This window comes from Dromiciops gliroides, chromosome 3 (genome assembly GCF_019393635.1).
Source record: "Dromiciops gliroides isolate mDroGli1 chromosome 3, mDroGli1.pri, whole genome shotgun sequence".
In the NCBI taxonomy this organism is placed as follows: Eukaryota; Metazoa; Chordata; class Mammalia; order Microbiotheria; family Microbiotheriidae; genus Dromiciops; species Dromiciops gliroides.
In genome coordinates this window covers 659,609,731-659,630,871 of record NC_057863.1, presented here as the reverse complement: position 1 = coordinate 659,630,871, position 21,141 = coordinate 659,609,731, and the positions used below count along the sequence as shown (strand labels likewise).

The 21,141-nt window shown below is 44.3% G+C and overlaps 1 protein-coding gene across 1 annotated transcript; it reads left to right on the top strand.

Moving 5' to 3' along the window:
• Positions 1-5,604: 5,604 nt before the first annotated feature.
• LOC122748380 (immunoglobulin superfamily member 1-like) lies at positions 5,605-19,221 on the top strand. The gene is made up of 8 exons (XM_043994023.1): positions 5,605-5,638; positions 10,556-10,591; positions 10,798-11,073; positions 13,687-13,986; positions 16,840-17,139; positions 17,585-17,872; positions 18,297-18,407; positions 19,163-19,221. The coding sequence occupies exons 1-8, from the start codon at positions 5,605-5,607 to the stop codon at positions 19,174-19,176; spliced, it is 1,359 nt and encodes a 452-aa protein (XP_043849958.1). The 3' UTR covers positions 19,177-19,221.
• Positions 19,222-21,141: the final 1,920 nt, after the last annotated feature.

The window sequence follows — 21,141 nt, the reverse complement described above, 5'->3', positions numbered from 1 at the left end:
GCAGGCAAGGTGGGGTGGCTTATGTGTGGAGCTGAATTTGGAATCGTGGACTCCTGGGTCCAGGGCTGGTGCTTTGTCCACTGGGTCACCTAGCTGACACATGATGACATATTTAAAATAAACTTAAATGGAAAGAGGAATGCACTGAAAAAAAGGAAAGGGGGGAAGTGGAATGTGGTATAATAGCTCACATAAAAGAAATAATAAAAAGCTTATGGAGTGGAGGGGAAGATGGGGAAGGAGCTCAGGAGTGAGTGAACCTTACTCTCATCAGAATTGGCTCAAAGAGGGAATAACATACACATTCAAGTGGGTATAGTAATATATTTTGACCTGAAGGAAAATAGAAGGAGAAAAGGATAAGGGAGGGAGAGGTGAAGGAAGGGAGGGCAGGTTGGGGCAGGGTTCAGTAAACAGCAAAACACTTTCAAGGAGGGATAGGGTGAAGGAAGATAGATAATAGAGTAAATATCCAGGGGGAGGGATTAAGATGGAGGGTAATACAGTTAACAATAATAACTGTGAAAGAAATGATGAGCAGGATGCTATCAGAAGGGCATATGAAAAATGCAAACCATCAACAGGGAAAGAACTGATGGCATCTGAATACAGATTGAAGTAGAGTTTTATGTGTTAGTTCTTCTTTCTAAAGTTATTTTGTCTATTTTCTTTAACAAGCAGACTAATGTGAAAATGTTTTGCATGACTGTAAATGTATGACATATAGAATTGCTTGATTTCTTGGGGAGGGGTAAGGAAGAAGGGAGGAAGAAAATTTGGAAAACGAAGTTTTAAAATTCAATGTGGGCATCAGCTAGATGGCACAGTGGATAAAGCACTGGTCCTGGATTCAGGAGGACCTGAGTTCAAATCCAGCTTCAGACACTTGACACTGTCTAGCTGTATGACCCTTGTTAAGTCACTTAACCATCATTGCCCCACCAAAAACAAAACAAAACAAAACAAAAAAATTAATGTGAAAAACATTTTTTTACATGTAACTAGGGGAAAATTCTAACTAAATTAATAAATTTTTAAAAATTAACAATTAACATAGCCCCTCAACTTACTTTCCCCTGAGCTTTCCTCTCTGTAGTTCAAAGGTAACCCTCTGAGGTTATGACATTTTCTCTAATGTTATTGCTTTAAAACCTTCTCAGGTCTGCTCCCCTTAATGATTTGGGGCTGTTATCACTTAGTCAGCCAGACATAAATATAGTTTAAATCTCTAAAAATGGGAAGAGGTTATTTTGCTACAGTTGTATAGATGTAACAGTATATCTCCTCCATCACAGCTCCTTCTCAAAACAAAAAAAAAAAACAAAAAAAAAAGAGAGAGAGAGGGAGAAATACTCTTCCATAAGCAAATATAGAAGAGGATTCTGGGAAAAAAAGGTAAAGTAGGTTGAAAACTTCCAGGTTCTCCAACTTTCCTCCACAGACAGAAAATCAGTACAAAATGTTCATAGAGGAGGAAAAATAAAAGGGTAAAGCAGTTGTCCTACTGAAATAACTTGAGAGTACCTCAGGGAAGGCTCCAGGGGCTGAAGTTTGGCTTGACTCAAGTATAGACACCTCCAGGCTGATTCCACTGAATCAACAAATAGTAGGCTTTGTAGCAACTTTGTGAGTCCTAGGCCTCAATAAATTTCACCTCATTGACTCGGGGACTTTGATCTCACAAACTTTCATCTAATGAACAGTAGATGCTGAATAGGGGAAGACCTAAAAGACCCTCCCCCGTGCTGTTTCCAGAAGCCAAGTCTAGCAGTACTAACCAAAAGTGATCCTGGGCTTTGACTATTTGCCCAGGGAGTGTGGTACCAAAGGGAGTAGGAACATTGTCTGCATAGTGTGGCTGGAGATCCTAACTGTGGCTTAGGGGAGGAGAGGTATCCCTCAGTTTGATCCCTGGACAGGAAATAAAAATAAGACCTGAAGCTCAGGATAACATTACACTTACCCACAACTCCGGATTAAACCCTGATTAGCATAATGCTAAAACAAAATAAAAATAAAAATGAGTGTGCAAAGGGGAAATAAGCCAATCATAGATAATTGCTTTGGTGTTGTGAGAAAATAATTATGAATAATGAATATCTAGGAAAAACCTAGGTGTGCTACTGTTAGATGCTCTCCCCCCGCCCCCAAACCAGCCTGGGATGAGCTTTCAGTTTAACAAAAGGAATGCAGATTGGTCCTTCTGATTAGCCAGGGGAGGAAGCACACCTACAAAGTTGAAATTTGATCTCTAGAACACCCCCCCAAGTCATGTTAACCAAAGGAGATGAATGATGCTAAGCCATTAGCTTAGATCAATGTGTGGTGACCTACCTCTACCAAAAAGAGGCTAAAATCCCTGGCCACACCAGGGTCCTGCTCTTGGCTCTTGGCTCTTGGCTCTCTTCTTCCCAGGACTCTCTTTTACTCTCTACACTGGAGTTGTGTACAATGAGGTGAGTATAAAAAAATTACGTAGGAAAATGTAAAAGCAAATAATTATATTATAAATATGATATTCTATTATAACAATGTGGCATGGAAGGAAAAACTAATATGGAAGAAGCAGGTTGGGTGGAGGACTGGTAATGTTGGAAACTTACTCTCATCCTGGCTGAAGAGGAAGCACCATGTAAGGTTAGGGAAGACGTCTAGTGAACAATTAGAGAATTGAGAAAACTGGGGGATGGAGTGAGGGAGGACCTTTGAGTGTTGTGTACATTAGGATTGGGAGGGTGGCAGCGCCTCAGGGAGGGAGAAAATAGTAAAAAATAAACTGGAGGGAAATTCACAAATACTAATCGTCATTTTGAATGTGATTCTGCTCCCTCAGAAAGAACTAATAAATAGAAGTTGATGATTTTACACAGATGCACACACATAGACACACACAGACTCACACACACACACACAATGTTCTTGTCTCTTTTGCTCTGGCTTATTCTGGTCATCCCTCTCTGGGTAGCCCACATAGGACATGGTCCTCCACTCACACCCACCAACACAGTTCATGGTCAAAGAGAAGAAAGGACAGCACGCATGCTTATGTTCTGTTCTTTCTGGGAGCCCTCTCCTTGTTCTCCAGGGTCCCATCCTGTCCTCCAGGTCCCCATTACAAAGATCTCTTCACATCCACCCCCAGGTCTCCAGCACAATCCTTGGAGTCACTAGGCCAGAGAAAGGGGGTGAGTGCCTGGTACCACTTCTGCTGGGCAGAAGGAAGGAGTGAGCAGGGTTGGAGGTTGGGCACAGGATGTGGTGACAGGAATGGCTGTCCCACAGACATGTGCAGAAGCTGGCTAAACCCTAGCCCACACTTTACTATCAGGAAATTAAGAAACTAGGGCCGAGTTTCTACCTTCCCCTGCCCAGTAGTTTCCCCACATCCCAGAGAGCTTGTTCCCTACCCATGGCCTTCCACACTGTCAAGTTCCTCCTGGGATCCTTTGGGCACAATCCTCCTTCCAGACACCACGTTCAATCAAACACTTTCACTAATTGGAACTTGTACAGGGTCCAGGAACTATGACCCCTCTGTGGCTCCCTGGGACCTCTAGAATAAAATAAGACTTTGCCCTGGAGGGCTTTAAAGCCCTCCACAATCCATCCCCAAGGGACCTTTCCTGACTTGTCATGCATTGTTCCCCTGCCTGTGCTCTAAGGTCCGGCCAAAAGAGCCACTGCTTCCCAACCCCATCTCCATCTTTGTAAGGACCTTGTGTCTGTCTGTCATGCACCCCCACACCTTTCCTCCCAGGATACTGCCATTCATTCAAGACCCTGCTGAAGCAGCATCTTCAACATAAAAGCATTTCCTGCTTCCCCAGGGCTGGTGCCCTCCCTCTCAAACTAATGTGCATCTGCCCACATGCGTGTCTTTACTATATATTACTGCTCTATATATTTATTCTGCACAGACATCCACCTATGCACTTGTTGTCTCACATGAAGCAATGGAGGCCCCTTGAGAACCTTTATTGTCTCTGATCCCCCCAGGTACCTTGGACCCTGGTGACAATGGGTGCTTAATGAATGATGATGGATGAGGGCATAAGGCAGGACCAGTGATCTCCTGACTTGCCATCATCCATGTGTACTCACCCCCTTTTCCATCCACAAGAGATGAATGTTAGGTCATCTTACTTATTCCTACAGTCAAGGGCTAGCTGCCCCATGTGCCCACTCAGGATTCTGAGCCAACAGCTGCCCAGGCCAAATCTGCATTTAAGGACACCAGACTCTGTTCTATCACCTCTAATTCATTTCAACTTCAATCCTCCCTGGGTTTCAGTCCTCTATCCCCAACCTTTACACTGTGCCCTTTGGAAGCCCAGTTCTCTTAACAAACTGCCCTTGAAAGTTAAAGCTGCCACCCTCAAAATGTTGGCACACATACTTTTTACTGACATGTACACTTCACTCTGTTTTCCCCACCAGTAGAATGAAAGCTCCCTGAGGGCAGTCCTGTTCCTCTTTTCTCTTTGCACCCCCAGCACACAGCACAGGTCTTAATAAATGGCCACTGTGTCTGAGCTGGGTCTTGTCTAGGCTGGAGGCTCCCAGACTCATGGGGCTGTGCCAGGAAAGTTCTGAGTGAGGATGGACAAGGCAGCACAGAATGATCAGCTGTGCTCAGGCAGAGTCCTTAGACACCCCCCTTCCCCCCCCCCTCCCTTCAAGGGTGAGCTCTGTGGGTATTTACAATACCTTTGAATGCAGATGTCAACACTCCTACTGCCTATCCCTGAGGTGAAGGATTCTGCCATTGGGGTAGCCTTGGGGAAATGCAGAAACCAGAGCATTTAAATACCCACAGGCCAGGTACCTCTCTTTAGAAACCCTACAGTACCTGGTGTCAGCTTCATAACTTCAGCAGATTTGTAGTCAGGAAGACCTGGATTCAAATCCTGCTTCACACACTTACTAGCTATGAGAACCTGACAGTGAGAACTGGGCAAGTAACTTAAGCACTCTACTTCACTTTTCTCATCCATAAAATGGGAATAACAGAGTACTTACCTCCCTTCTTATTGTGAAGATCAACTGGGATAATATTGGTATGTTATTTTGCAAAACTGAATGTGCTACACAATTCTTAGGTATTATTGTTGTGGGGGTGGTCGTTATTAATCCTAGAAGAACTGAGGATGACATGGACCCCAGAGTTATACCACATGAATAATATCAACAACCATCTGAGCTCAGGGTCTGAGGCTGAGTCTTCAGGCGACATGGCATTAGGCCTTTGTGCCCAATCTTGGTCCTTTTTGCAACAGGCTTTTTTACAGGGTGTCATTGACCTGTTCCAGAAATGTCTGGACCTCTTTTCCTCTTCATTGGTCTTCAGTAGGAGATACCCATCAGAACCCCCGCTTGTTGCCATTGTACACTAAAACTGAAGATACTCTGATGCCCTCAGTCCTAAACCTTGAAGGACCAGCGTCCCTCTTTCATCATTATAAAAGTGGAAATTGCGGGGTCTGAGTTTGAGGGTATAAGGAAGCAGGGCTGGCTACCACATCCTGGGCCAGCCTCCAGTCCTGCTACACTTTCCCCTTTACACAATTGAGGCTGGGCAGCCCAGGGCAGAGCTGAAGATCCACCATGGGCCCTACAGTCGCTATCTTGCTTTCCATTGGTGAGTCTCCAGGGTCAGGCCTGGGGAGGGAGGGACATTGTGACAAGGTCCTTGGCTGGCTTTCTCTGAGGGACAGGGAGGAACCTTAAGGAGCAGACGGAATATTTTGGGGCAGAGGAGGACCCCACCATCTGTTCAAAGGGCTCTCCCTTCATATTGTGACCAAAGCAGAATGAGAAGTTCAGGGGTTTGGCAAGAGCTGTGGATGAGGTCAGTGTGGGCTGGAGGGGAGCCATCTATATTTTGAGTTTCTCTTACAGAGCTGTATTGGAACTGGGCAATTGAGGCACAGATGCGTAAGTTATCCCCAGCACTCTATTTCCTTCCTTATTCTCTTTGTTCTAGCTCAGCCCACATAGCCATCCCACCAATAATCAGGGAGGAAAAATAGGAGAAATTCAGATAAATGGATGGGGTGATAGATATGGAGATAGATGGATAGATAAATAAATAAATAAATAAAATTTTCTCACATAGACATAACATTTAAAAGTTGGTTCAGGGATCACAAAAAAACCCACATAGTTTAAAATAAAGACTTAACAATGAAATCCCCAATAATGAGTAATCAAAGAACAAATTAGAGAAATAATAATTACAGACAAGAAGATGATCTAAAACTACTAAATTTCCTGGGATACAGCTAAAGCTGTATACATGGGGGAAAAAAACAAACCAAACCAAAACCAAAACCAAAGTATATATATATATATGCCTTCAAACATATATTAACAAAATAGGAAAAAGAATGATTAACTAGATATTCATTAAACATTAGAAAATCATCAAAAAGGCAAGTTTAAATTTGCCACAAGGGAAAAGACATAAAAAACAGAGAAACACATAAACTGGAAACAAACATAAAGTCTATAAAAATGGCAAATAAAAATGAAAGCTGATTCTTTGAAGAGCCCAAGAAATTGATTAATATTTAGCCAATCTGTTTAAAGAAGAGAGGCTAGCACCACCACTAGGTCTGTATCCCTGAAACATTCAAAAACATGGGAAAGGACATATTTGTAAAACGATATTTATAAAAGCTCTTTTTGTGGTGGCTAAGAATCAGAAATTAAAGTGCTGCCCATCAATTGGGGAATGGCTAAATAAGCTGTGGTATACAAGTGTAATGGAATATTATTCTACTATAAGAAATAATACACAGAATGATATCGGGGGGAAAAAATTATAAAGACTTACTTGATTTGATGCATAGTGAAGTAGACAGAATCTGAAGCACATTGTACACAGTAACAACAATATTGTGTGATGGGATTTTCCAGAGGAGGATACAAGATGGAAGATTGAAAGCAGGAAGCTGTCTGAGCTCTCCCAAATTTCCCTCAGAGAAAACATTAAATAAATCTTCTCAACAGATTCTGGAGCTGCAAAACCTGCAAAAAAAAAAAAAAACAACAAATAAACAAAACAGAGTGAAATGATCTCCCAATTTAAGACAACCTAAAAGGTTTTCAGGAAAGGTCTGTTTCATCTGGGTAAAAGGGGAACACAGTTCAGCTCAGAGGGTGTGTGGGCAAGCCATAAAAAGGATCTCAGTCGGTGGCAGCTAGGTGGCAGAGTGGATAAAGCACCATTCCTGGAATCAGGAGGAAGTGAGTTCAAATCAGGGCTCAGACAGTTGACACTTACTAGCTGTGTGACCCTGGGCAAGTCACTTAACCCTCATTGCCCTGCAGAAAAAACAAAAACAAAACAAAACAAACAAAGAAACAAAGAAAAAACTTGGGACAATGAGCCCTGTACACCGGGAGCAGAACTCAACTTTAAAAGGCACCAAAGAGGTTAAAATATAAATAGAAACAATGATGAACTCTCACCATTGACAATTACTATGGTGACAGGGAGGATCAAAACATAAATTCAGAGGAGGACAACAATGATAAAATGCCTACATGTGAAGCCTTAAAGGGGAAGACTTGGTCTTGAGACCAAAAAGCCCTCTTGGAAGAGCTCAAAAAGGATTTTATAAACCAAATAAGAGAGGTAGAACAAATATTAGGACAAGAAATGAGAGTTATGCCAGAGAGAATCAATAGCTTGGAAAAAGAAGTACCAAAAAATGTTTAAGGAAAACAAATCGTTAAATAATACAAATGGCCAAATGGAAAAGGAGATGCAAAAGCTGACTGTGGAAAATAATTCCATAAGAATAATAATTGTATAGATGGAAGCTAATGACTCAGTCAGCAACAGGAAGAAGTAAAGCAGAATCAAAAGAATATGAAAGTAGAAGAAAAAGTAAAATACCTCCTCAGAAAAAAAACAACAGACCTGGAAAATAGATCCAGGAGGGAGTAACTGTATAATTGGACTAGATGAGGACTGTGATAAAAAAAAGAGCCTGAACAGCACACTCCATGAAATCAGCGAGAACTGTCCCAATATCTTACAACCAGAAGAAAAATTATTCATTGAAAGTATCCACCAATCTTCTCCTGAATGAGATCCCAAAAAAGAAAACTCCAAGGAATATCATAACTAAATTAAAAAATTATCAAATAAATAAGAAAATACTGCAAGTACTGCCAGAAAGCAAAAATTGAAATATTAAGGAACAATTATCAGAATTACACAGGACCTGGCAGTTTCAACACTGAAGGAATGGAGGGTTTAGAATATGATATTCTGGAGGGCAAAGGAACTGGTATTACAAGCAACAATGTACTACCAAGCAAAATTAAACATGATCTTTCAGGGGAAAAGTTGGACATTCAAACTTTCCTAATGAAAAGCCCAGAACTGAACAGAAAATTTAATCTACAAATGCAAGACCATGAGATGCATGAAAAGGAAAAAAAAAAGACAGAAATAAACATGTTACTCCATGAGGTTAAAATGTTTGCATCCCTAAATGGAAAGAAGATACTTTTAACTCCTGAGAACTGTATTTATTAAGGTAGATAGGAGTACACATAGACAGAAGGTGTGGGTATAAATTGATTCTAATGTGATGTTATTTAAAAAAAAAACTTAAGGGGAAACAAAAAGGATTATGCTATAAGAAGAGAAATGGAAAGGCAGAATGGGGTAAATTATTTTATGATTAAAAAAAATAAGAGTCAGGGGCAGCGACATGGCACAGTGGATAAAGCACCTACCATGGATTCAGGAGTACCTGAGTTCAAATCCGGCCTCAGACACTTGACATTTAGAAGCTGTGAGACCATGGGCAAGTCACTTAAACCCAACTGTCCTGCAAAAAAAAAAAAAAAGAGTGAATGTGACAATGGCCTGGAAAAAGCATAGCCTTCAAGAGATATTAGAAGACAGCACAGAAACATTGCTCTGAAGGAAAGAACTCTATGCGTGTGGTATGTTGAATTTGTTTCCAGACATCTTCAATGTATTATCTGGATTTGTTACTTTTTCACTTTTTCCTTTCTTTTTTCTTGTCACAAAATCATTAGATATATGGGAAGATGCTCTGTGAGAGGACCATGCTGCATTTATACTGGAGAAAATATTTGATGATACAAAAACTAAAAAATAATATTAAAAAATCTATAGTTAAAATGAATATACCAAGGATGCCTGTCTTACTATCCTTTCATAATATATCCAGTTCTTTAAATTGCCTCATATGGAAAGATTTTCCATTTTCTAACACTGAGTATATCATTTAAATTCCCTGGGACAGTCATCTCGTGTAAAATTAGGGGAAAGGAACAAATCACCACTGAGTTTGCTTCTATCAGTACATGTATGATCTCTGATGTGATGATTTATTCAGATCATTCTGTATGAGATTTGCTCCAGTTTATCCACATTCCTCCTAGAGGATCACACTCATCCCTGAACACAGTTCTCTGGGTGTGGTCTGACCTAGGCATGTACAGCATATGTGTTATCACCACCACTTCTCCATAAGCAGATGACAATCTCAGCATCGTTAGGGGTGGCTGTCGCACCATATTGTTTACATGTCAAGCTTTCAATTCACTAAAACAACTGCTCATTAGATGGAAAATTATATACATGTGTTTATGTGTGTGTATATGTGTAGGTCTATATGTATATGCTTATCAACATCAATATCTCTATCTCTATTTCTATATCAATAAATTGGGGATATCATAGAATCTACCTCCCATTTTGTTGTGAGGATCAAATGAGAAAATATTGTTAAATAATTTGCAATCCTGAACCATTAGACAAATGACAGCCATTGTTGTTGCTGTTGCTATTGCTGTTGTTCATGTTAATCATCCCAAGAAAGTTGAAGATGATAATGACCCAGAAAGATCTAAGCACATAGAACATGTGCTCAAAAACCAAATAAGCCATGGGTCTGAGGCTGACTCTCCTGGGCCCATAGCATTGTGCCTTGGTGTCCAGTCTTTGTCCTTTCTGGGTGAGAATTTCATGGGTGGCCCTGGTCCTTGCCAGGCTGCCCTAAACCTCAAGACACCCTGATCTCTTTAGAGCTAAGCCTTGAAGGACAGTGGTCCTTCTTTCATCATTATTAAAGCGGAAATTGTGGGACTGTGTAAAGGGGGTGTAAGGCAGCAGGGCTGGCCACCACATCCTGGGACAGCCTCAAGTCCTGCTAGCTTTTCCCCTCCACACAGATGAGGCTGGGCAGCCCAGGACAGAGCAGAAGACCCAGCATGGCCCCCACAGTCACTTTCCTGCTCTCCATTGGTGAGTCTCCAGGGTCAGGCTTGGGGGGGAGGGGAGTATTGTGACAAAGTGCCTGACTGCCTGATGCTGGGGACAGGGAAGCAGCATAAGGAAGAGTCAGGATCTTCTTGTCCAGAGCAGGAGCCAGAGTCTGCTCAAAGGGCTCTTCCTTCATATTCTGACCAAAGCAGACTGAGAGGTTCAAGTGCTTTGGCAAGAGCTGGAGATAGTCAGTGTGGGCTGGAGGGGAGCCATCTGTAACCTGAGCTTCTCTTCCAGGGCTGGGTCTGAACTGGGTGATGAGGGCACAGATGGGTGAGTCCTGCCCCAACAGCCCCCTGCCCTCTTCCTCTCCCTTTCCCAGATAAATCCCAATAACCACTCCCAGGAGAAGTAGGGAGGGAAACATGGGACACTGTGATGCATGGATGGGATGACTCAGGGAGGGACTTCAGAATCCAGATGTGAAATAAACACCAGGGCCAGAGGCCTCTCTGAAAATCAATGTGTTTCCTTCTCAGCCACTCTGCCCAGGCCCACCCTCTGGGCTCTACCAAGTCCCGTGGTCCCCAAGGGAGCAGATGTGACCCTCAGGTGCCAGGGCCACCTGGGGAGTGACAGGTTCCAGCTGTGGAAGGATGGAGAGCTCAGAGAAGAGAGACATGCATCCTGGCAGCTGGCAGAGTTTGTGCTCAGGAAGGTGGATGATGTGAGGGATGCGAGAAGCTACAGCTGCTGCTCCGGGCAAGGGCCCTGGTGGTCAGAGCTCAGTGAACCCTTGGTCCTGGTGGTGACAGGTGAGGGGATGCTGGTATACAACCATCCCTGGTGGAAAGGATGCCAACCTTGAGAGACAAGGCCCAAATCCCCTCTGGAGATTGGGCTACAAGCAGGGCAAACCCTCAGGCTCATGATCTGCCTCCCCTTAGCACCCCCACCTCCCAGAACTGCTGGCTTACCAGCTCACATTTTGGGGACATAAGTGATGTTCTGAAATCTTTCCCCTCAACAATCCTGTGAGGAGGAGAGCACATGTACCATGATTTCTCTTTTAGAGATGGGGAAACTGGGGGCCAGAGAGCAGGTAAAATGACATGAGCAGGTCGCCTGGATCTTTAATGTCTGGGCCGGGATTTGAATCTTTGTCCCCCATTCCCAAACCAGTGATCTTTCCCCATCTGGTGAGTGTTTCCCCATGACCTGTACAGGAGGGCTGGTCTGCTCCTCCTTTAGGGGATACCCAGCAGCCTTTGTGAGAAGGGGCACACAGACTTTCACTGAGAAAACTTCATCTAGATAAACTTTTCCCATCTCCTCTCAGGGCCAAACTGGGAAAATCCACCCTGTCCAGTGGTGTCTGCCCTTGTACCCTTCTGCCCACACTGCACTGGATAGATGACTTTATCACTTCTCAACATGTCCCACCATTCTGCCCTTGCTCACCCATTTCCTCCTGCCTGTGATGCCTTCCCCACCCTAACCCATCACTTTCATACACATGCTTAAAGCAAGGCCCAATTCCCAGATGATCCAGCATGCTGCCTGCCCCTCGTTGCATCCAGTGGCACTGTCCTTGTTCTTGGCACTACCAGCATCGTGCCCAAAGACCTCTTGAGTTCCCACTCTGGCACTGGGGCATGTTCCACACTCCAAGCCAATGTCTTTCTGGCCCGTGTTAGAAGACAGCCTGGTGAAGGGGGAAACAGCCTGAGACTAGCATCCTGTGTCAGGAGGTTCAAACGACTATCCCCATAGTTCTTGGCTGCATGATTGTAGACTCATTCTCTTTTTGTGGGGGGCCATGAGGTTTAAGTGACTTGCCCAGAGTCACACAGCTAGTAAGTGTTAAGTGTCTGAGGCTAGATTTGAACTCAAGACCTCCTGAATCCAGGGCCAGTGCTTTATCCACTGTGCCACTTAGCAGCCCCCATACCACTCTCTGCATGTCTGTTTCCTCTTCCATGACATGAAGCCCAAGGGCTGGATCATCTAATGAGGCCATTGTAGCTCAAACCACTGTAACCCCTGGGACTGTGAGCTCCCCAAGGCCAGCAGGGATGGTCTTCCCTAAAGATTTGGGGGTCCCCCATCACTAAGCAGGAGGCTCCTGATTAGTGGGTGATCAGTAAGGCAAGAAAACCGGAGAAAACCTAATTCCTCCCTGAGCTGCCCAGAGGGAGCCCCCTCTTCCTCTCCCGGCTTCTTCCCAACCAGGAATGCTCATATAACTCTGTCAATTCTGCCCTGGTTTCACTGAGAGATGGGGAGGGAGTGGCAGGACAGAGACCTGGCACCATGGGGCCATATGGGGAAATGGGTGGGCTCCAGGACTGAGGATAGGAGTCCCTGTCTAACTCCTCAGTCACGGGGTTAAGGGAGGAAAGAGCTTTGCAAACCTCAGAGCTTAAAGCAAACATCTGAATTGTCCAGGGATGTTACATTAGATCTTCCCTTGGTCCAGCAGCCCAGGCTGTGGGCCCAGAGCTGGGCCCCTTGGAGGGGGAGAGGAGGGGCAGGAGGGGTAGGGTGACCTCCTCTTCCTATCTCCCTTCTTCTCCCATCACTCTGTGCCCTTACAGCCCTCCTGGGCCCAGCACACCATTCTAAAGGGGCCCCAGAGAGCCCAGTTAGCGTGCCATGAACAGGCCTACGGGACTGGGCAAAGGGGCCTGGCCAGGAACCCTCAGCCCACCCTTCTCTGTTATTCTCCCTCTCAGGGGATGATTAGAGGGGATTAGGGCGAGAGAGGCCAGGTCCCTAACTTCATTCCTTCATCCCTTCACAGGAGCCCTTTCTCAGCCCTCCATTTCAGCCTCACCTGCCTCCTATATAGTCTCAGGGACAACAGTGACCATCAGGTGTGAAAGGTCCAAGGAGGCCCCTTCTTGGGACTACAGCTTTGCCCTCCTGGAAGCAAAGAGCCTGGAGCCCTTGCAGCTGCAGAGCCCTGCAGGGACCCGGGCTGATTTCTCACTTCCATCTGTGAGGGCCGAGGACACTGGGAGCTACAGCTGTATTTACTACAGGACAACAGCCCCCTACAGAGGGTCACACCACAGCCTGGCCCTGGGGCTGAGGCTGAGTACACAAGGTGACTTGAGCTGGGAACCCCCTAAATCCCAAAGTCCAACCCCAAATAGACACCCACAGAACTCTGAAAATAGCGTAAGATCCAGGCAAGAGTGTAGGCATGGTTTGGGGTGGGGAGGCTGAAGGAGGCACTGGTGCCCTCTCCTATTCTGCATGCACTCAGACTTGGCCCCAGAACAGTGGGCATATCCTCAGCTCAAGCTAGGACCCAGACAAGCAAGTGAGAACAGAGGCTCTATTGCAGTTACCCCTCTCACTGGTCAGGGGAGGGGTACTAGAAATGCCATCTGCCCTTGACTCTGACACCCCTTTCTCCTCAGACCTATTCCCCAAGCCGACTGTGTGGGTCCATCCTGGCCTTGTGGTGGCCCCAGGGGCCAACCTCACCCTCTGGTGCTCAAGGCCAAAGCTCTCTGCCATTGAAGAGGTGACTTTCTCTCTGTGGAAGGCTGGGACCCAGGAGCCCTTACAGCAGAAGAGATCAGCAGAGCCCTGGACTAGCTTCCTTCTCCCTTCTGTGAGACCTGAGAGCGCTGGGAGCTACAGCTGCACTTACAGGGACGAGAGAGCCTCTGCTACAAGATCAGAGTCCAGTGATGCCTTGGAGCTGGTGGTGACAGGTGAGGGGGGTGTGAGCCCCAGAATGACTCTGTGTGTGACCCCTCTTGTTTCTGCTCAGACAGGGGCCTCACAGAGACCTGGGAATGTTGTCTACACAGCCAGCTCTGCCTTAGGACCTGTCATTACTCTGGAGTCTTGGAATATCTGAGGCATTTCTGTTCTGATCTAGAATCTTGGGAAGAAAGGTCATGGTGGGGACTGAGCTGGGGGTCAGGAGAAGAGGCTCAGAGCTGAAATGGGCCTTGGGGGTTTTGGGGGCCAAAAGCTCCCATTACCAATGAGCAAAGTGAAGCCCAGAGAGAGGGAAGGACTTGTCTAAGGTCAGACAATAAGAGAGTGACAGAGACTGCAAATGAGCCTGAGATTTCTTCCTTCAGGACCATGATCTGAGGGCTGGGTTTGGCTGAGCCCTGGGTCTATCTGTGACACCCCAAATGCAAAGTGAAATGTTATGAGCTTCCCTAGTGAGAGTTATTAAATGCATAGGACCATAACCTGGGGGAGCTCCCTCTTGTAGGAAGGTCTCAGATTCCTAGCCAAGTACAGCTAGAAGATTCTGATTTTCTTGTCAAATCATTCATTTATTTTTTAATTTCTTTTTAAATCATAAAAGTATTTTCTAATTTTCCAATTACCTGTAAAGATTATATTCAACATTTGTTTCCATCAGATTTTTACTTCTGAATTTGTCTCCCTCCCCTTCCTTCCCTCCCTCCTCCCCAAGATAGAAAGCAATTTGATATACACTAGATATGTTGAATCATGTTCAACATATTTCTGCATTACTCGTGATGTGAAAGAAGAATCAGAATACAAGCTAAAAATCTAAAAAAAAAAAAAGTATAAAGAGTATGTTTTAATCTGCATTAAGAATCCACAGTTCTTTTTTTGCTAGATGTAGAGAATATTTTCCATCATGAGTCCTTTGGAATTCTCTTGGATCACTGTATTGCTAAGAAGAGTTAAGTCTATCCCAGTAAATCACCACAAAATGTTTCTGTTACTGTGTCCAATGGTCAACTGGTTCTGCTCATTTCACTCAGCATCAGTCTACTTAAGTCTTCCCAGGTTTTTCTGAAATTTCTCATTTCTCTAATTGATGTGATTTTAGTGCACTTTTTTTTCATATAGCAATAGACGGCATTAATTTCTTCACCTGAAAACTGCCCTTTCATACCCTTTGATCGTTTCACAATTGGGGAATGACTTGCATTCTTATAAATTTGATTTCATTCCCTATATATTTTTACAATGAAGCCTTTATCAGAAACAATGGATGTAAAAATGGTTTCCCAGCTTTTTGCTCCCTTTCTAATTTTGGCTGTTGCTTATATGTGTACAAAAACTTTTTAATTTAATATAAACAAAATCATCCCTTTTGTATTTCAAATTACCCTCTGTCTCTTGGTTGGTCATGAATTCTCCTCCTCTCCATAAATCTGAGAGTTAAACTATTCCTTCCTCTCCTAATTTACCTAGGGTATCACCATTTATGTCTAAACCATGTACCCATTTTGACCTTATTTTAGTATTTGATCCAAGATATAGATCTATGCCTGGTTTCTGCCGTACAGTCTTGCAGTTTTCCAAGCAGTTTTTTGTTAAATACTGAGTTCCTATCACAGAAGCTGGTGTCTTTGGCTTTATGAAACAGTAGATTACTATAGAAATTTACTACTGTGTCTCCTGTGCGTAACTTATTCCATTGATCCACCTCTCTATTTCTTAGTGAATACCAAATAGTTTGGGTGGCTTCCACTATATAATATAGCTTTAGATTTTGTATGGCTAGCCCATCTTCCTCTGCATTTTTTATTAGTTACCTTGATATTCTTGACCTTTTGTTCTTCCAAATGGACTTTGTAATTATTTTTTTGTAACTCTATAAAATAAATTTTAGGTACTCTGATTGGTATGGCAGTGAATAGGTGAATTGATTTAGGTAGAATTGTCCTTTTTATTGTATTAGTTCAGCATATCCATGAGCAATTGATATTTGTCCAGTTATTTTGTTATGCTTTTATTTGTATGAATTCTTTTGTAATTGTGCTCATAGAGTTCCTTGGTTTGTCTTCTCAGGTAGACTCCAAAATATTTTATATTGTCAAAAGATATTTTAAATGAAATCTCTCCTTCTATCACTTGCTGCTGAACTTTGTTGGTCATGTATAGAAATGCTGATGTTTTATATGGATTTATTTTATATCCTGCAACTTCACTAAAGTTAATTGTTTCAAGTAGGTTTTTTTTTTAGTTAATTCTTTGGGATTCTCTAAGTATACTATCATATCATCTGCAAAGAGAGCAGATATTTCCTGAAGATCTTCTAGGTTAAGTAGGAAGATTGTTTCACTACATATATTTTTGCAGGTTTTTCAGCTCCAGAATCTGTTGAGAGGCTTAATTTAATGTTATTTCTGAGGAAAACTTGGGAGAGCTCAGGCAGCTTCCTGGTTTTCTTCTGCCATCTTTGCTCCACCTCAAATACCTCATTTACATAGGAGTTAATTGAGGCTCATGGGCAGCTAGTGAGTTCTGTGGAGACCCATTTTCCTGAGGTCAAATCTGGACTTAAAAACCAGCTGTGTGACGCTGACCAAGTCACTTACTGTCCTGCCTTTTGTTTCCTAATCTATAGAATGAGCTTGAGAATGGTATGGAAAATCACTGCAGTATGTTTGCCAAGAAAACCTGTAATGGGCACATTGAGAGTTGAACATGACTGAGAAATAACTCAACAACCACACTGACACTCACAGAGGGAATGCATATGGTCACACAGGGACTCAGGGACAGAACAGGGTCTTAATTTAAGTGTTGTGACTCTAAGCCCCATGTTCTTTTCCTCCCAGGATCTCTGCCCAAGCCTTCCCTCTCAGCCCTCCCAGGCCTTATTGTAGAGCCCGGGACACATGTGACTCTCCAGTGCCGGCAGCCCCTTCAGTCATCTCTTTGGAGGGTGACATTCATTCTGCTGAAGGTGGGAACACCCCAGCCTTTGCAGATCCAGAGCCCAGCTGGGACCTCAGCTGACTTTCCCCTCCTCTCTGTGAGGGCCCAGGATACTGGTAACTACAGCTGTGTCTACTATGGGAGGATGGCTCCAAACCAGGTGTCTGAACCCAGTGAGATATTAGAGATCTGGGTGACAGGTGAGTGGGTGTCATGGTCCCCAAGGCATAAAGTTCAGGATAGAGGCTCAAACCTGAGAGACAGCCTGAGAAATCTGGGAGGACATATTGTTCTGGGCACTTGGACCATCATGAGGTAGAGGTTGGCACAAGGGCTGAAGGTCCTTAAGGAAGGGGAAAGCAAAAGTCGAAGGATGGCCTGAATGAAGTAGTATTATAGACTAGAGGACAAAGACAGAAGGAAAAAGCCTCCCTGTTTCTAGATCACCCCAGAGAACACCTGAGGTTCAGCATCCATGCCTCTCTAGGAAAGGAGATTTTGGGCAGGGAATGACCAACGAGCTAGAGGAAGTAAGACCTGGTGGTCAGAGTTTCTCAGGGACCTTTCAACTCTTGCTCTGCCCCCATCCCTATCCCAACTATGGAAGTGACCTTGAGTATGTCTTGCCTCTATTTGGGTTTCTAGATGTACTTCCCAAGCCTTCCCTCTCAGCCTGGCCTCGCCTAGAGATAGCTTCAGGAGCCAACATGATGCTGCTGTGCTGGGGACCCTTGTGGGCTACTAGATTTGTTTTGTGGAAAGAGGGAGATGAGACAATCCTTCAGACCGTGGATACCACTCAAGATGGGGCCCAATTCTCCTTGTCTTATGTGATCCCTGAGCATTCTGGCTCTTACCGCTGTAGCTACCAGCTTGACACCAATGGAAGTGTCTGGACACAACACAGTGAGCCCCTGGAGCTTATAGTGAGAGGTGAGAGGAAGAAGCCCATGTGACCCACTGGAGGGTGGGGTGCCAATAACCACTCCCTCCCTTATCCCCTACAAGGAAATGAAACCAAGGACTTGGCCCTGGCCAAGAGACAGAGGATAAGAGATAACAGGGACTTTGACACTTTCCCCAGTTCTAGGCCCTTGGGGTCCCAGGATGTAATCTGGGACCTGAGGCTTTTCCCCAGACTTGTCTCTATGACTCACTTCTTCTGGGTCTCTGGCTTTCTAGCCCTCATTTGAAGGAATGGCTCCATTGGAGCAGGATTTGTGCCAAACTGTTGTAAGCTGGTGGTGATATGAGGCTGTGGAGTAAGATGGGAGGACAGCTGGGATAGCTGCAGAAGCAGGATGAGCTTCCCTCTTTGCAGTCATTCATGAGAATTCTTCCCTCTCCCCCACCCCAGTTTCAGAACCCAGGTACACTCTCATCGTCACCCTCAGCTGTGTTGCCTTCCTCTGCCTCCTCCTCTGCCTCCTCCTGCTGGAATTCTTCTGCCATGGATCCATCCCTGTGGGTGAGTGTGGGAGAAGAGAGTGACCCCTTTGAAGGTACAAGAAGATGGGTGTGGACTTGACCTTCATTTCCTCTTGTGGGATGCTCTTTCATCTTGCTTCCCTTCCCATCTCTCTTTCTCCCTGGGATCTTGGAGGAAAAGAGTTGTAGGTGATTTTTTTTTTAAATTCAGCTCCTCTGCCCATAGCCCCCTGTTCCTTCCTTCCCATGTAACTCTGAATCTTCTGCACTGGACAGAGTCCGTGGTGAGGCAAGGATGCTTACAGAGCCTCCCAGAATGACCTATGGCCCCCTTTCCTATGCCATCTTCCTTTCCCTACAGGTGGCTCTGCTGCTCTTGTCTTTCTTGAGGTATCCGCCTCCCCAAAGTCCTTGAGGCCCACAAGAGGAGGCTCTGTATAAGTTATTTAGGAAGGAAATGGCATGATCCTGGGACAGGAAGAGGGGTTGGTGGAAGGCAGTCCTGGTCCTGGGACCTAGGGGAATGAGGAGCCCTCAGGGAGTGACTCATATTAAGCTAAACTTAAGGAGCTTGAGTAGAAGGCAAGGAGTGTGGGGACATCCACAGCACCCACATTCCAAGACCCTGTGTCCTTGGACTGAGGCACAAGTATAAAGGCATTACCAACCTTTGGAAAAGGAATCCTCACTCGCTCCTTCCCTTTACTTTTCTCACTCTTTTCTTCTCTTGTCCTCTCCTTCAGTTCTCCTCTCCCTCACTCCCATTTCATGTGACATCTGATACATTTTCCTCAGGTCCCCACCTCTGAGGAGCCATGATGTCTGTTGGGGATGTCCACTTTGGTTGTATTGGTTTTTAATGTAATAAACATTTTTCTTTATAGTTTTTGGTTCCAATTATTATCCCTCCTTTCCTCCCTCCCCTGCCCCCTCACTGAGTTGGCAAACAATCAGGTATGGGTTATGCATGTAGGAGAACATAAAACATAGCCAAATTTGTCATTATGTACAAGAAAACTTGATTAAAAGAAAAAATTAAGAAAGGGAAACAGTATTCTTCTGTCTGTCCCATCAATATTAATTGTTTCTTTGGACATAGACAGTATGTTTCATCATGAGTCCCTTGAGATTGTCTTGGATCACTGTATTGTTGAGAATAGTGAAGTCATTCACAGTTCTTCATTAAACAATATTGCTGTCTCTATGCACAATGCTCTCTTGGTTCTGCTCTCTTAACTATTTTTCAGGCCATTCTGAAGTCATCCTGCTCATCATTTCTTATAGCACACTGATATTCTATCGCCAGCATATACAACAGCTTGTTTAGCCATTCCCCAAATGATGGACATTGCTTTGAATTCCCATTCTTAGCCACCACAAAAAGAGCTGCTATAAATATTTTGTACAAATAAGTCTTCCTCTCTTTTGGGGAAATTACTTTGGAATATAAAGTTAACAGTGGTATTGCTGGATCAAAGGGTAAGCACAGTTCTATAGCCCTATGGGCATAGTTCCAAATTGCTTTCCAGAATTGTTGGATCTTTTCACAACTCCACCAACAGTAGTTTAGCATTCCAGCTTTCCCATATCCCCTCGAACATGCAATATTTTCTGTTTCTGTTATATTTGCCACTGATAGGTGTGAGGTGATATCTCAGAGTTGTCTTAATCTGCATTTCTCTCAGCAATAGTGATCTAGAGCATTTTTTCATATAAATTATAAATAGCTTTGATTTCTTTGTCTGCAAACTGCCTAGTCATATCCTTTGACCACTTATCAATTGGGTAAAGAAAAAGGAGGGGGGGGGCGGAGCCAAGATGGCAGAGAGGAAGCAGCAAGCTTCCTGAGCTCTCCTTCTGTTCCCTCAAAACAAACATTAAATCAAGCCTCTGGACGGATTCTGAAACTACAGAACCTGCAAAGGGACAGAGAGACACAGTCCTCCAACCAGAGATAATTTAGAAGACTTCAGGAAAAGGTCGGTCTGACTCGGGCAAAAGGGAGGCCCAGCGCACGGCAGCAAATCCAGTGCCGAGGGGGTCAGGGCAAGTCAGCAGGAGCTGCGGGCCACAGCCGAACAACTGAAGCCCCTGGAAGCTGGTTCAAAAATCTGGTGGCAAAGAAGGACAGTAGAAAAACCTACCTGCACCGGCCGGGAGGGCCACGAATGGGTCAGGCGGGAACGGATGCCGGGAGTGGGCGCCTGGCTGGCCGAGCGCACCCAGACAGGAAGTGCAGGGCGGGGGATCTCCACACACCATAAAGGCCTCAGAGTAAAAAACCAGTCACACAGCACCTATACCCCTGCACAAGAAGCCCAAAACAGGGACCCTGGTGCCCCCAGAGCAGACCTCAACTTAAAAAATAAATAAATAAGCTGCAATAATGAGTAAGAAGCAAAAAAAGAGCCCTCTCCATTGAGAGCTTCTGTATCAATAGGGAAGAAGCCAACTCAAACTCAGATGAGGACAATAGCCTCAAATTGCCTACATCTGAAGCCTCACAAGGGAAGGTGAATTGGTCTCAAGAACAAAAAGCCTTCCTGGAAGAGCTCAAAAAGGATTTTAAAAATCAATTGAGAGAGGTAGAAGAAAAAATGGGGAGAGAAATGAAAGCAAAACAAGAAAACTATGAAAAAAGAATCAGCAGCTTGGAAAAGGAAGCACAAAGATTGACTGCAGAAAACAATTCCTTAAAAAATTCATCTGGCCAAATGGAAAAAAAAAGTGCATAATTTCACTGAAGAAAACAATGCCTTAAAAAATTCAGATGG